This window comes from Phyllostomus hastatus, unplaced genomic scaffold (genome assembly GCF_019186645.2).
Source record: "Phyllostomus hastatus isolate PE091 unplaced genomic scaffold, TTU_PhHast_1.1 phas_contig_524, whole genome shotgun sequence".
In the NCBI taxonomy this organism is placed as follows: Eukaryota; Metazoa; Chordata; class Mammalia; order Chiroptera; family Phyllostomidae; genus Phyllostomus; species Phyllostomus hastatus.
Genome location: NW_025333900.1, coordinates 9,532,747 through 9,549,349, shown reverse-complemented (window position 1 = coordinate 9,549,349; position 16,603 = coordinate 9,532,747). Strand labels below are relative to the sequence as shown.

The 16,603-nt window shown below is 42.9% G+C and overlaps 1 protein-coding gene across 3 annotated transcripts in view; it reads right to left on the bottom strand.

The window, feature by feature from the left end:
- Positions 1 to 403: 403 nt before the first annotated feature.
- CDKAL1 (CDK5 regulatory subunit associated protein 1 like 1) overlaps positions 404 to 16,603 on the bottom strand; it is a 651,862-nt gene continuing 635,662 nt past the window's right edge. For all 3 annotated transcript variants that reach the window (XM_045847145.1, XM_045847147.1, XM_045847146.1), the window contains one exon: positions 404 to 1,332. In XM_045847145.1, coding sequence (XP_045703101.1) covers positions 1,141 to 1,332 — 192 coding nt within the window. In that variant the 3' untranslated portion in view covers positions 404 to 1,140. The remainder of the gene's footprint in view (positions 1,333 to 16,603) is intronic.

Here is a 16,603-nt window from a genome sequence, read left to right as displayed (position 1 = left end):
GCGAGTGCATACATCTCAAGAAAGGAAGTGCCCCGCAGGCTCCTCCCTTCTGCCAACACTGCCCCCTCTTCCTGCTGAGCGGCCAACATGTCCCAAGGGGAGGTCCCCTGTGGGACCCCCGGAGGGGCACAGGTGGGGGTTTGTGTCTTAAATGAGATTTCCTCTTACAGTCACATACCAGTTTCGGGAGAAATGTACCAACACTGAAGTTTTGGGTTGTTTTTTCCTTTTTAACTCACCAACTGATGACATAATTAAATTCTAATTTGGATTCCTTACAAGATACATAAAAGGCTGAAACACTTTGAGATAAAAGGAAGAGCTGAACACAGCTGTAGGATTAAAGATGAAAAATGTCCTATGGTAACCACAGAGCACCAATAACTTCTTTAAATTCTGATGATTTGTTTGTTACAGCAATTCCTTTTATTGTGAAAGAAGTCACTTCATTTAGTAAAGGCCAATGACGTCAGGTAGAAATAAACATTTGGTGTAATCAGTCAAAATGTCAGAAAAAGGGCACAGCTTGTTTTAGATGAATCCAGTTTCTGAAGTTACATGAGCGCTAAAGACGTGGGTGATTCCTTGCACTTCTCCAGCTGTTGCTGAGAGTCCTTTAACGGCAGACTCCCCTGCGCATTCCAAAAGCATTCAAGGTCCAAAAATAAGCATTGATATAGACTTTTCAGGAACACATCTGCTGTGAAAAATGATACTTGTAACATTGGGACTCCAAAGTAAGCATGAAAAAGGAGATATATTTAAAAATGCGTATTAAAGATTGAAAAGTCTTTCCACATAAGGAAAAGGTGACCAGACCATTCTGCTTTACTTTAGGTTCTCATTTGAAGATTGATGACTTAAGGAGATGCAACCACTTGCATTTTTGCTAAAAATAAACCTAAAGGAGCTGAGTTTAAAAGATATGCTAGGCAGCTGTTATTAGGCTGTAGATCAAATGCCAGTGGGCCCAACTCTGTGTGAGACAGGGTGAGCCTCGTTAAAAAGTGTAGCTAAAAAGGTGGCAAGGAGACCAGTATAAATCACTGCTCTTTAGAACTGACGGGGTCGCTTTCCTGTTCACTGCAGATTTTAATTAGGAATTTCTTCTTCTTCACAGATGGCTCACTGAGTTGTGTTTTAATTATAGACCTTGACAGAAAAAGCAAAAAGGAGAGCGAACAGAGCCAGGCCAACGGACAGCACCAGTGCGCACCCCCGGTGTGGCCGGCGCCACGGCGGCCCCACTCCGGGACTCACAGGGTCTCGTCGAGTTGCAGCAGCGGTGTGGGATGTGGAGCTCTGGGGCTTCCCAAGCCTGTTTCTGAATTCCTGTGAAGAGAGAAACAAATATGGAAAAAATAATTTTAAAATGCCAAGGAAGTCCTATTGTGGTATCAAAGTAACGGGTCCCTAGAAAAGAACTTTTTTAAAATAATTGAGATGTAGCTGACACATGACACCGTATGAGCTTCAGGAGTACAACACGATCTGACATTTGTATACACAGTGAATGACCACCACAGTAAGACTACATAACATCCATCACCACGCACAGTTCCAAATTCATTTTTCTAGTGATGAGTAGTTTTAGTGCATATTATTTTTATGAGTTAGTGTTTTTGTTTCCATTGGATATATTACTAGAAGTGGAATAGCTGGATCATATGGTAGTTCTGTTTTTGATTTTGTAAGGAAACTCATACTGTTTTCCATAGTGGTTGCACCAATTTATATTCCTACCATGAGTGCACAAGTGTTCCCTTGTCCACATCCTTGCCAGCACTTGCTATGTCTGTCTTTTTAACAACAGTTATTCTAATAGGTGTGAGGTTATGTCTCACTGTAGTTTTGATTTGTATTTCCCAGATGATGAGGTGATACTGAGCATCTTTTTATGTACCTGTTAGCCATTTATATGCCTCCTTTGGAAGAATGTCTATTCAGAACCTCTGTTCATTTTTTAATCAGATTTTTTTATTTTATTCAGTTGTATGAGTTCTTTATATATTTTGGATATTAACCCCTTATCAGATATGCCATATCTAATATGCAAGTATTTTCTGCCATTCAGTAGGTCGCCCTTCCATTTGGTTGATGGTATCCTTTGCTGTGCAGAAGCACATTCCTCTAACATAAGCAGGAGCTATCAGACTTCTGGTCAAGATGGCTGCATAGGTAGACATGGCTTGCCTCTTCACACAACCACATTAAAATTACAACTAAAATATAGAACAATCATCACTCACAACCATCAGAAATTGAGTTGAATGGAAGTCTGACAATTATGTAATGAAAGAAACCACATTCATCCAGACTGGTAGGAGTGGTACAGACACAGGATGCGCTGGTTCCACACCCACGTTTGGTGGCTAAAAATTCGGGAGGGACATCTCAGGAGTGAAGAGTCCTAGCCCCACACCCGGCCTCCAGTGCCAGGAAGGTAAGTCCCCACAACTTCTGGATGCAAAAACACTGGGGAATGAGTTGGTGGAAGAAACTGCTGGAGCCCCAAGCAGTTCCTCTTAAAGAACTCACACATGGACTCACCTACTCAGACTCACTTCCTCTGAGCTCCAGCACTGGGGTAGCACCTGGAAAGGTACCAGTGCCATACTGGGAGAAACTGAAGTGTCTGGCATCAAGGTGAGAAGAGGACATTGTCCCTTTTCTAAATCTTTTCTCCATAGAACCACAGAGCTGGCAAGCTGGTGCCATATCTAAAACTCCATTAATCTTCCTAACACTGTTCGATGCACCTTGGAGATCCCCAGAGACTCTGCCCTACCCATCCTATGACCCATCCAAGCTACTTTTCCATATGAATGGCTGGTCTTGGCTCATTCTTCACAACTTCCTAAATCATCTCAAACAAGCAAAGCTGGCCTCAGTGAGCCCCAGGCCTGGCACCAGCAACAACCAGCCTGGATTCACAGCTTGGCTTTGTCTGGGAATCTTCTAGCCCAGCATAAGCAACAGCCATCTCAGATTGCTTTACAGCTCAGGCAGGGTGGCCCTGAGTAAAACATAGGTGGGGAATGACCTTGGCCTGCACCACCTGGGAAACACCAAGGTTAATGTGCCCAGTGGACAGCTACAGACCACATTGGAGCACCACCACCCTACCCCTGCACAGCTGATCCTTCACAGAGGGCAGAGGTTGGTGGTCAGTGATCACACCTAATCCTTGTAGCTGACTGGCCTGGGTAAATACCTTCCAATGATCTGCCAACATCAACCAAGGCTCAAGTACATGAGGAGGGTGTACTCAGACCACATGAAGGGCACACCTTGAGTACCCAGCTTGGGTGATAGGGGTAGGTGTACAGAACACCTACTACATTAGGCCACACTACCAATACATAGAGTCAAAGCTGCTCTATGTGATACATAGAGACAAACACAGAGAGGCTGCCAAAATGAGGAGACAAAGAAACATGGCCCAAATGAAAGAACCCAGATCAAAATTCCAGAAAAAGAGCTACACAAAATGGAAATAAGCCATATATCAAATGCAGAGTTCAAAACACTGGTTATAAGGATGCTCAAAAAACTCAGTGAGGATCTCAGCAGCATAAAAAAAGATCCATCAGAAACTGATTGAAATAAAGATCAATTTACAAGGAAACAACAGTACAGTGGATGAAGTAAAAAATCAAATCAATGATTTTGAACATAAGGGAACAAAAAACAATCAATCAGAACAACAAAAAGAAAAAATAATCCAAAAAGATGAGATAGTATAAGCAGCCTCTGGGACAACTTCAAGCAGTCCAACATTTGCATCACAGGGGTGCCAGAAGGAGATGTGAAACAGCAAGAAATTGGAAATCTATTTGAAAAAATAATGAAAGAAAATGTCTCTAATTGGTGAAGAAAATAGACATGGAAGTCCAAGAAGCACAGAGAGTCCCAAACAAGATGGATGCAAAGAGGCCGACTCCAAGGCACAGCATCATCAAAATGCAAAAGGTTAAAGGTAAAGAGAAATCTTAAAAACAGCAAGAGAAAAGAAGTTAGGTACCTATAGGGGAGTTTCCCTAAGACAGCTGATTCCTCAAAAGAAACTTTGCAGGCAACAAGGGATTGGCAAGAAATATTTAAAGTCACAAAAAAACAGGGACCTACAGCCAAGACTGCTCTACCCAGCAAAGCTATCATTTAAAATTGAAGGACAGATAAAGAGCTTCCAAGAAAAGGTGGAACTAAAAGAGTTCATCATCACTAAGCCATTATTATATGAAATGGTAAAGAGACTTATTTAAGAAAAAGAGGGAGACCAAACTATGAACAATAAAATGGCAAAAGATACAAATCTATCAACAGTTGAATCTAAAATACAAACTAAGCAAACAAGAAGAACAGAGACAGAATCATGGATACTGAGAGCATTTTGATGATTGCCAGATGACAGGGGGTGTGAGAGAAAGGGTGAAGAGGTAAAGGGATTAAGAAGTAAAAATAAGTAGTTACAGATTAGCCATGGGGGTGTGAAGTACAGTGTAGGAAATGGAGTGGCCAAAGAACTTATATGCATGACCCATGGACATGAACAATGGTGGGGGGACTGTCTTAGGGAGTGGGGGGTGCTGGGTGGAGGGGAGCCAAGGGAGAAAAATCAGGACAATTGTAATAGCATAATCAATCAATCAATCAATCTATCTATATATATATAAAAGAAGGAGTTATCACTCCTTCAACATTCAAACATTCGAACACCCAATATGGGCCAGATGGCCCCCGGTTGGGATGACCCTTGGAGGGTCAGACTGAGTTCAGGATTTCCCATATTAGACATAACCTATATGAGAGAGAGACACAGTGCTTACAGAGAAGGAAGACAGAATTCATAAAGGACAGAAGTTGATATCAGGTGGAGTCACATCACAATATATACAGTTTTTAGGAGTACAAGCGTATCTATTCAACAACAATAACAACAACAACAAGAGGAGGGAGAGAGAGAAAAAAGAAACCTTGGAAGCCATTTTATTCAGTGAACATATATTCCTTATGACAAAAGATTCCCAGCTGGGCACTGTTGCAGAAGAGCTGCCCCCCAACCCTCAGGGGTCTGGAAGGGGTCCGGGTGGCTAGGGGCACCCACCCCCACATGCAGCCGCTCCGTCTGCTGTGATGTGCCACATCATGGAAAGGGTTGGGAAACCCTGCTCGGGGGAGCATGAGAAGCTAGGGGATATGATCTCATTCCTTTTAGGTAGCCTCTGTTCCCTGATGCTGTTTAGCCGGAGTGGGGAGGAGCAAATGGGAAACCTGGCCACTCTCAGCCTGGTTCTAGTGTTTCAAAGTGCAATTTTGACTCCATTTGTATTTCTACCTTATGAACAGGCTTTAGAATCAGTGCCTCCCGTTAGAGACCTGAAGAACACATTGAGAGCTGGGGGCAGGGTGGGAAAGGGAAATACTAGATGGAAGGAACACTGCTGGGGAGGCAGGGCCACCCCAAGGCAGCACACTACAGGCGTGTCTATGGAGGAACGAGAAATCCACAGAAGCACAAATTGTCTTTGAACGGCCATTTCACTGCTCACTCTTCCCATCCAAACTCTCCAGCAATCTCCTGGTGACACCGTTGGCCCTGGGTGGGAAGTGGGGAGTTGCAGCTCACCACGCACAGTAGAAGCATTGGAACTGCACTTTACAGAAACCTCTCTGGCAGGAAGACGGAGGGTAGGCTGGAGGGCGTGGAGAGAACAGGGTGGGGGGGGCAGAGAACACAGTGGTGAGTAGTGGCGATTGGAGGGGTGGGGGATGAAGACACCCTATTGTAGGACGACGGCAGGAGGACGGAAGGGAGAAACAAAAGCCTTCTGATGTAGAATCAACAGGATTTGAGTTCGGGTGACTGAGGAAATAATAGGAATGGGGAAATAAAGATGATTTTTACAAACCAATCTCCACCAGCTAATATTTACACATAATAGATGTGGAAGAATTCTTGTTTTGACTGTAGGAGACTAACTGAAAAATTAATAAAGCTGTTAACCACAAGGGTAAATCTCTCAGCGGGATGGCAGTCGAAGCATTATTGCTTCTGTGCTTTGAAGGTGTCCGGGCCTGCGGGCACCCCCGGAAGCCTCTGCACTGGAGCCCTGCACCCTGTGGGACAGGCCGAGTCAGCTTCCCCGCAGCAGTGGGACAGGGCAGGGGCTCAGTGGTGCTCCCAAGCAGCCCCACCCTGGGGAGCCACGCTCTTGTGAGACTGGCTTTCTGTGTGGTGTTTTGGAGCTGGAAACATGTTGACAAACTTTCATTTTAGTTGACTAAAAATAGCCTCAAGGTCTCAAAGACAGCACTCATGGAAACAGCAACCTTGAGACAGAATGTAGTTCCTTCAGCAGAAGTGAGAGAAGCCAGTAGGCTCCTCAAAAGCAGTGGTGCTGCTAATTCATCTCTGGGTTCTGGGAACCAGGGGGTACTCAGTAGTGTTCAGGAAGGGATGAAACGAACCAGTAAATGAATGAGTGAATATAAGGTGTGCATTCCAGATAAGACGTAACCAATCAAACACATGCCTGCCTACCTCCCTGGTGATCAAAGTATCCAGTGATGTATTCAGGGCACTTTTCCACGTTGAGTCATGAGTTGTTGCTTCTAGCAATTAAACCATCACTTTTTATGTCTGGGTTTACAAGACCAGAACTAAGAGGCTGATTAATTTCTCCTGGGCCCAAGTTTAACTTTATTTTTTTAAAGATCTTATTTATTTATTTTTAGAGAGAGGGGAAGGAGGGAGAAAGAAAGGGAGAGAAACGTGGATGTGTGAGAGAAACACGATTGGTTGCTTCTCACATGCACCCCAACCAGGGACTGGCCCGCAGCCGAGGCATGTGCCCTGGCTGGGAATTGAACCAATGACCTTTTGCTTTGTGGAATGACGCTCAACCAACTGAGCCACGCCAGTCAGGGCCTGAGTTTAACATTTTTGAGTCATGTGGCTTTGAGAAACCGATGAAGACTACAGATTGTACAATTTGGAACAACGTGGAACAACGTGGAAGTGCTTGTGCACATGTGCACACAGCCCCACTCACACGTCTGCATTTGACTTCAGGAGGTTCACAGACACCCTCACCCAGGAGCGGAGCCAGGTGTCCTGAGGCCTGAAGCTTTCTCTTTGAGAAAACATAAATATGAACACAAAATTAGGTAGAGGGCTTTGGAAGGGGGTCCCTGAAAGTGTGAGGCCCTGAAACTTCAGCTCTATTAGTTTCTGGGAAAATCCACCTCTGCCGTCCCTCCCCTCCCCATTCTGAATGCCAGACCTTGGTAATGTGCCTACAATTCAAGAAACTGCTGCTCGGCAAGCACTGGTGTGAGGCCAGGAGCGAGGCTGACCTTCGCAGGCCTACCAGAGTCTTATGCGTTAAGCACTTGGTTGGGTTCCTAATACCTTCTGCTTCACAAAGCTGCAGTACAGGTAATGTGTCTGTGCTCTCAGCCTGAAAAAAACCTCTTGACTTTTGATGATAATTTCTCAGAATTTCTTCCTTACTTCCTTCTAACTAATTTTGCCATAAAGTGCTGCTCAAAATATAAAAGGTACCTATGAAACTACCACAGGGGATTACTTGTGCTCGTGTTCAACTTAGTCACTCTTCCTTGGGTGTTGATTTTTTTCCCTCCGCCCCTCTAACATCCTACACAAGGGACCCATAAACAGTATTCTGCTGCTGAGCCTCCGTCTTGTTCCTGGTGAATGAACGGGTTTGCATCACAGAGTCACAGGGAGGGAGCAGCACGCACACGCAGCCTCGGGAAGCACCCCTGACCTGCGGTGCCTGCCACTCTCCCGACGCCCAAGGGTGGCACCTGACAACAGCAGGAGAGGGAACATGTAGCCCGTCTCCACTGGGCTGGGCTTCCTCCAAGACATATCTTCACCTTCTTCTACCAATCCAAGATCTTGGTTAAAGGAGTTTCATGGTATGTTTTTAAAATATCAGATTCAAAAAAGTTCTTCAGAAGACACAGTAATCAGTAGGCAGCTCGTTTTGTACATTTCAACTGTCACTTCTGCAGTGATACAGAAGGAGAAGGAATTTTGAAATATAGAAAATACAAGGACTTTCTCCCAAAGTCCAAGATGCTCAAATATCTAAAGGCACAACTGGTGCAGATTCCCAGAGTTGGAAGCAGCATTCATGAATAGGAAATAATGTAGCATTTCCACAGTGTAGTGAAAATAAAACAGTGTTTATAGGTAAAGTGGTGGAACATAACCAACAGTAAAAGTTCACATGCATACACGCCCCAAAGTATATAATTGATTTGAGAGAAAAACTTACGGTAAATAGTTCTGGAAAGTAAACAGAAGACTTGAATCATCCTTAAACCGCCTAAACAATACTGCACCACATACAAGAAAGTTATTGCTTACTTAAACTAACCAGATATCAGCTCTCAGACTTAAAATTTTTAAGAAATAAAATTCCATTTAGAAATGCCTTTTACAAAACAGACAGAGTCTGAAACAAGGTGGGGTATGACCTTTGTTCAGTCAAAAAGATCCCTGTTATTTGTCCAGTGACAGCAGACGGAGGACGTATTGATGACGTGTTAACCGTGGTCAGCATGCGCTTTCTTTCGCTCGTAAATCTCAGCGCTCTTTAACTTGCTAATTCTTAAATGCATCCTACTGATTTTCGAAAGCATAGTTTTATCAAATCCTACTGAAGCAATAAATGTGTTATAGTAGAACCAAAGTATATACAACAAAAGCAAAACAAAAACAACTTTGATGTTCAGAAACTTTAGGGATCAGATTTCAATCAGTTAAAGATAAATGAAGAGAGGGGAGAAAATTCAGTCTAGTTTGGTGGTAACAACAGTCCGTCTCAATCATTCCTTCTTCTCTAACAGTTACACAGACTTGTTGTCGGGACAGAGGGACAGGCCTTTCGCCTGAGCACAGTTAACACCCTGACCACTTCCAGGAGTCCTGAGGCCTGGGCTCTGGGCTCCACTCCTAGTTCTGAGGATCTGGGGGCAAGTGATCTATCTTCTCTTCGTCTCCATTCAAAATCACCTGTGAAATGGAGATACTGCTAGTATTTGCACATCATGGGGCTGTTATGAGTATCAAATGAGATATGTACATTAAGTGTCTTAAACATTTAAAACTCAGATTAACATACTCCATAGTAGCTGGTTCTCATGGAATATGTAAATGGCAGGTATTCTTTTTACAAAATGGCAAAATCACTATTTTCCTTTTCAAATATGATTAATTGGTTTAAGGTATTTTTATTCCTTACATGTGTCATCAGGAGGCACACAACATAATGGACAAAGGTTTCCAACTGCTCAGACCAGAAACTGAACCCAAGTGCAGACATCCATCCTCTGTGTGACCTTGGACAAGTGGTTTAAGCTCTCTAACCCTGACCGGCTCTTCTGTGAAGGAGGGATACCAACACCTACTTTAAGATGTTGATGAAAGGCTTAGAAGTGACATTCCCAGAGCCCAGGTGGAGTGCCTGGGATATAGAATGTTCAGTAAAGGGCAACTATTTTATTACATTCCAGGAGTGTGGCTTGGAAAACGGAGGCGGCTTAAAAAACAGATGAACCCCATGCCCCTCATCACAGTCCCACGCTGATCAAGTCCTGTCCTGGGCACCATCCCCACAGACACTGGCCCATAAAGGAGAAGCTTTGCCCACTGTGAAGCCAGCACCTCTTCTTCCCTGGGCCCTCAATCTTTAGAGTGAAACTTCTGGAAAGGTGCTTAACTAAAACCATCCCAATAGAAGAAGGGAAACCTGGATTCCACAAGTTATGAAGAGGGATTTAGCCGTTAGGTGTGCCAGGGACCCATTTTTAGCTGCTTTTTCTTTCAATGTCTAATATTATTGTAATGCTGTTTACAAGGGAACTAAAAGGGAAGGAAAAAAGTCACTGTCGACTCTGCAACTATACATAAAACATTTTTGCCCTTGCTCTGTGCCCTGCCTGAACCAGCCATCTCCCCTCTATCCGCTATCCACGCCCTGCCTTCTGTTCTCACTGTTCTCAGGCCTCAGGAACCCCGGACCTGCAGTAGGAAAATCTCTCCCAGCTAGCGCACAGCCAGGCAGGGTGAGGCGCTTCCGCTCCGGGGCCGGGCGGCTGAGCAGCCTGCTGGCTGGCTCTCACCACGGCACTTGTCAGCAGTAGTGCATGGCCTGTCTGCCGCTGTCTCCTGTGTGGTCCTGTGTGCGCTCCTTCAGAGCAGGGCTGGCCTGGCTCTCCAATGGATGCCCAGGGCCAGCACCAGGGAGGGGACAGTGTAAGTTGGAAGGATATTCCTTAGTTACATTAACACACACACAAGCAAATAGTCTTTCCATATGAATTGCCATTTACCTATCCTTATATTTCTTATTAGACTGTAAGGTAAATGGGATACAAAGTCAAACATCACCAATGCTACACAGTATGAATATACAGTAGCATCCTGGGGGGAAATAAAACTACCAGCAGAGGTAGCAGCATGGTGTGCTAGATGTGTACTGCTACATTAACAAATGACCGCAAACCTGGGGTCTCAAATCCAGCTTCTAGAGGCTGCCCGTATGTGGTCCTTTCCTCCATTTTCAAGGCCACTAACATAGGCTTTTTATAGGCACCCTTGTGATTTACAATGGACCCAGATGGATAATACAGGATAATCTCAAAATTTTAACAATGATACCTTAAAGTCCCTTTGCCATGTAAGGAGACACATTCACAGGTTCCTGGGATTAGGATATGAACGTCTGGGGTGGGGGTCACATCACTGCACGCACTACTCAAGGCACACGTGATCCCCCAAGATCGCACTGTCCACCCAGAGAGCATGCTCGGTTCAGGCACAGGCGAAACAGCTGCACAAAGAACACATGCCAGCAGAAGCCCAATGCTCTGCACATTTAGAAGGTGAGGGGCACAGGGCACCCATGGGTGACGACTGCATGGCTAGTGACCCTGAAGCTTCCTGGTGGAGGAAGACAGGGGGCCTCCAGGGCTCCACTTCTGCTAAGTCCTTTTCCTTTCTTTGAGTGCATGCTGACCCGCTGAGGTGGCTGCCCGCTGAGAAAATGGTCCTCCAAGGCCACCCATATTTGTCCTGCTCACAGACAGCCCTCTCAGCCTCAGGAAACAGGGACCTGAAGGAAAGGGTTCCTAGAAAGTGGTCAATCAAGGTTCTCTGGAGGGATATTTGCATTTCTGGTTGTTCCTTTGCTTTTCATAGTTACATTTTCATGCAGTTGCAAGTATCCTTTTACAGAGAGCTGGATGGGCATGGAAGAAATTCATGCTGTGCAGAAGAAGCCTGTCATGCAGTTCCTCCTCCTTCTCATAAAAATTTAAATATTATAATATGTAATATGGCCACAGAACCAGAAGCACAAGGATGTAGCAAGAAAGGTGGAGGACAAGCTCTATGCAAAAATTCTAAGAATGCCCCATATCTATGGGGCATTCACCACGTGCCCAGCATGGCCCTAAGGACTCTACATGCACTTTCTCCTTTATACCTCCCAGCCTCCTGGAAAAGCACTTAACACGAGTTATCCCAGTTTTAAGTACTCACTCGGTTTACAGATAGTAGGAATGAACGGCGAAGCAGAGGAGAGGCTTGGCTTTAATCATACTAAGTTTAGACTTGGTAATAATCTATCATTTATAATGTAATATAAAGAAATAAGAAAAATCAAAGCACTGCATAATTATTAAAATGACTATCAAGATCAAGATTCCTACCAAACACACTTACTTTACTGCTGCACAATCTCATGGAGGTAATGGTGTTGTTTTTGTGTTTCTCTACAGAGGACTTGCAGAAAAGCCAGCCTCAGGTCAGGCACGGCCTCTTCACATTACCTGTCTTGCAGATGTGAGCCGTGTTGAGAGTTTGTAAGTGTGACCTGTAGATGGCACATTGCTGAGTTTTCTCTGAACATACGCACACATACTTGATCTGCTCACATTAGAACATGTTGCAAAATGTGTTTTAATGAGGAACAGTTGGTCTGGTTCTGCTCAAATAAAAGATATCCCTGTAAGAGAGCTGCCACCTGTCTTCCCATCTTGCAGCACAGCTTCTAAATGAGTTCTTCTGTCCCTGACACCGGCAGGTGTTGCCAGGGCCCCGAAACCACATTCTTCGTGCCAGCTCCCTTCCTGCAACTGACAGACGACCTCAGTCCTGTGCTTGGTGTCATTACATTAGAGTAAACACCAGGACATACAGGAGATTAAGGGTGACGAGCTACCTTTCTCCATTATTCTTCAAATTGGGAGCATCTTAATATATAACTACGATTGCCTAATTATCACCATACCAAAGACGTCAGTATTTTCCAGTTCTTATAGGCTATGCAAACAATGTTATATGAATTGTCCATTAGCATTATTGGTATCCTGGCATGTAACCGAATCGCCAAATTAGACTTGGAATCAATTACACTTTTTCGTTTATTTTGGGAGAACATTTACATTTTAAAACCTCTGCCACAGACTCACACGATGACAGCACAGTACTGTCAAGCCTTTCTGCATCGCTTTTGGGCATTAGCAATTCTAAATCAGACACTCTCCACATCTAATCCCCCCGCCCCCCTTCACATGTCATTGCTATCAGGTCATTAGAATTGTGAAGAATATTTTAAACTAGAACACACACACACACACACACACACACACACACACATCGCTCTAATCTTGGTTTTTAATCTTATTTTTGTGATAGAGTAAACACAAGACTTTACTAATAAGGCCAAACATAAATTATTAAACTATCTGCCGCATGATCAAATGTATTTCAGATTCTATTCTGAATAACTCTGCCTTGACGTTCACCAAAGGGGGAGATCTGACGTGCCCTGTGTGATCTCGGCGGCCCCTCTCCCTCTGAACACCCCACACTCTGGCTTGAACTGCACCAAGTGAAAAAAGGAATGATCATATCAAAAACCAAAGCTCAGCATCAGCCCATCACTAAATTATAACTTTGTGTAAGATCTCGCTTCATTCAACTCAAGAGACATGAAAACAACTCAGCTCCCTACTTCTTTTAATGGATTCACAATATTTATGTGTAAATTTTCCTCAGGGCTTGGAGGCACTGTTAGAGCTTGGAGTTGACACTAGCAAGGATGAAGGAAAAATAGTTTGATAGCTCATAGCTCAAGATAAATTAGAGTTTAGAATTTTTTTTTAAAAGTCTGACCATATGGCCTATGGAGATAAGTCTATCAAAAAACAAATATGTAATCAATGTGAGGAAATTTTCTTAAAATATACATTATGCAGTGTAGTATACTCTCAGAAAAGAATCTCAGAATCTCTTGATTTTGAGAAGTTTACTTTGAATACAAAATTATCTTTATATCAGAAAGCTATCTTGATCATCATTCCATTTTACTCCAGAAAATAAAAATTGAAGGAAGCACCTCTTCAGGTAAGCATCCCTAATGCACACTGCTGCTTCAGTCTGGGCTGGTGACAAGGAGTGAACAAAAGATGGAGCGTCTCTAGTACCTTCCCAGCCCTCTGGTTGTGGGGTTCTATCTGAATACCCCATCCTTGTTAACGCTCTGAATCTGTAACTTAGCACCAATGTATATTCACACGAGCTCACACATTCCTGAAAATAAGGGGAGCGTTGTTGGGTGGGAGAATCAGACCTAGAATTCATCACAAAGCATCACATCTTTGCCAACAGTACTGCACTGTCACATTTGTTTACATAGAACCTCCCTCATTCTCAAAAAATGAGAGAGAGCAAGCTTTGCTGAAAGGATGTTATCAGACACCGAGCATCTTAGATGGAGATACATTTATTTTTATTTATTATTAATTTTTTTCCTCAAAAGAGGAGGGTTTTTTACTACACATACTTAAGAAAGTTACTCTAGAACTTAGCTCTCTTCCACTAACTAAACCTCAGCCATAGATGTGTGGACAAATATATACACATACACAGACATACAGAGCCTTGAAATAAAGAAACTGAGAAGCTCACTTAAAACTATGAAGTCAGGCCAAATATTGCAAAATTTTATATGGAACCACAAAAGGCCCAGCACTGAAACAGTGATCCTGAGACAGAAGAACAAAGTTGGAGGAATCATGCTACCTAATATCAAACTATACTACAAAGCCATAGTAATCAAAACAGCCTGGTACTGGCATAAAAACAGACACATAGATCAATGGAACAGAATAGAGTGACCAGAAATAAACCCATACATTTATAGTCAACTAATATTTGACAGAGGAATCAAGTATATACAATGGGCTAAAGATAGATTATTCAATAAATTGTGTTGGGAAAATTGGACAGATATGTGCAGAAAAATGAAACTACACTACCCTCTTACACCACACACAAGAATAAATTAAAAATGGATCAAAGAATAAATGTTAGACCAGAAACCATAAAAATCCTAGAAGAAAACATAGGCAGCAAAACCCTGGACATTGCTTGTAGAAATTTTTTATCAGATATATCTCCCCAGGCAAGGGAAAAAAAAGAAAAAATAAACAAATGGGACTATATCAAACTAAAAAGTTTCTGCAGAGCCAAGGAAATAATCAACAAAATAAAAAGACAACCCTCAGAATAAGAGAACATATTTGCCAATACATCTGATAAATGGTTAATATCCAAAATTTATAAAGTACTTACAGCATTCAACAGCATAAAAACAAACAACCCAGTTGAAAAATGGGCAAAGGCCCAGAAGAGACACTTCTCCAAGGAGGCCATACGAATGGTTGATATATGAAAAGATGCTCAATGTCACTAATCATCAGAGAAATAAGAATTAAAACTGCAATGAGATACCATCTCACACCTGTGGGATTGGCTATCATCAAAAAACCAACAAACAACAAGTGCTGGTGAGGATGTGGAGAAAGAACCTTTCTGCACTCTTGGTGGGAATGCAGCCACTGTGGAAAGCAGAATGGAGGTACAGAAAAAATTAAAAATAGATCTTCCTTTTGATCCAGGAATCCCACCTCTGGAAATAGATCTGAAGGAACCCATATCACTAGTTCAAAAGCACATAAGCACCACTGTGTTTACTGCAGTGTTAGTTACAATTGCCAAGATATGGGAGCAGCCCAAGTGTACATCAGTAGATGAGTGGATGAAACAACTATGGGATATTTACACAATGGAATACTACTTGGCTGTAAAACAGAAGGAAATTTTACCCTTTGTGATAGTATGTATGGACTTGGGGAACATTATGTTAAGTGAAATAAGCCAGTAAGAGAAGGACAAACACCATATGATCTCACTCATATGTAGAATCTAATGAACAAACTGAACTAACAAGGCAAACAGACAGACTAGATGAAGAGCAGGATGACAACTAGTGGGGAGAGGGTTCGGGGGTGGAGGGATTGAGCAAAAAGGAAAAAGGACTCATGGACATAGACAGCAGTGTGGTGATTGCTGGGGGGAAGTGGTATAAGGGGACTAAATGGTAATGGGAAAAATACAATAAAAGTTAAATTTTAAAAAGGAGATATATATTAAAAAGAACTATGAAGCCTGTAATCCCAATGTTCATGACAGTGGCAGAAATCTGAACTCATCTATTCTGCATTACTGGCTGGAGATAAGCACTAAACTACAGCCGCTCCACAGATGTGACAAAGTGGAAGGAAGAAAGAGAAAGTAAAATGGGTCAAGATGCTCTACTGATGATGGATTCCTTTCAATAATCTCTTAAACCATCCTCATTCCATGGAGTGTATACAGGGAGCTGTGAACTACGATGTTGAGTAAAAGAACAATTGGGTATATTAGAGTTAATCTTTAAGTAATCAATTCAACTCAAAACAATTATTCCTAAGAATTTCTTTCGACTAGGTAAACATGAGGGTGTGTTGGCAGATGTTAGTGCTTTAAATGAAGAAGAAGCCATGATGTCAACAGCTATTACAATGCAACCCTCTCATGCTGTTCTGAGTACCATTTTCACTGACTGGAGATAGGGATTTAGCATCACTCACTTCCATGAACTGCATAACAAGAATAAAGGAGATGGCAGGTGCTTTGTCCTGATTCAAAGAGTCTCATAAATGATGAGCTAACATGTAGGATGTTTCCTATAGGTCACCATGATAATTACTCAGTTTGAAAAACTGAGACAAACTAGTTGAGAAAACTTACCTGGTATATACTGTAATTGCACGGAACTCAGTCACCTGAAGAAAGTTCACATCTCTGTCTTTTTCCCTATCATTTCCACAGGTCCATTACGTGGACTTCCAAAAACCCATTCCAAGGCATGACTATTTCCCCTTTCTACTGTATTTTTTTGTTGTTGAATATGGACAGTTTTTAAAAAGCAAAAATAATCATCTGTCGTCCTTCAAAAGTCACTTAAAACAACTGGGAGAAGATCGATATTGAGGAACTTAATAATGTGTGTGGCTATAAAAGTGTGGTGGGCAGCCTGCAAGAGGCCGGCCCCCGAGACCCTTGCCTCCCGACGTCCACGTTCTGTGTAACGCCTTTCCCCTGACTATGGGCTGACCTTACTGCCATACTTCTGATTAACACTTGACATGAATGATGGGACGGCACTCCTGAAAT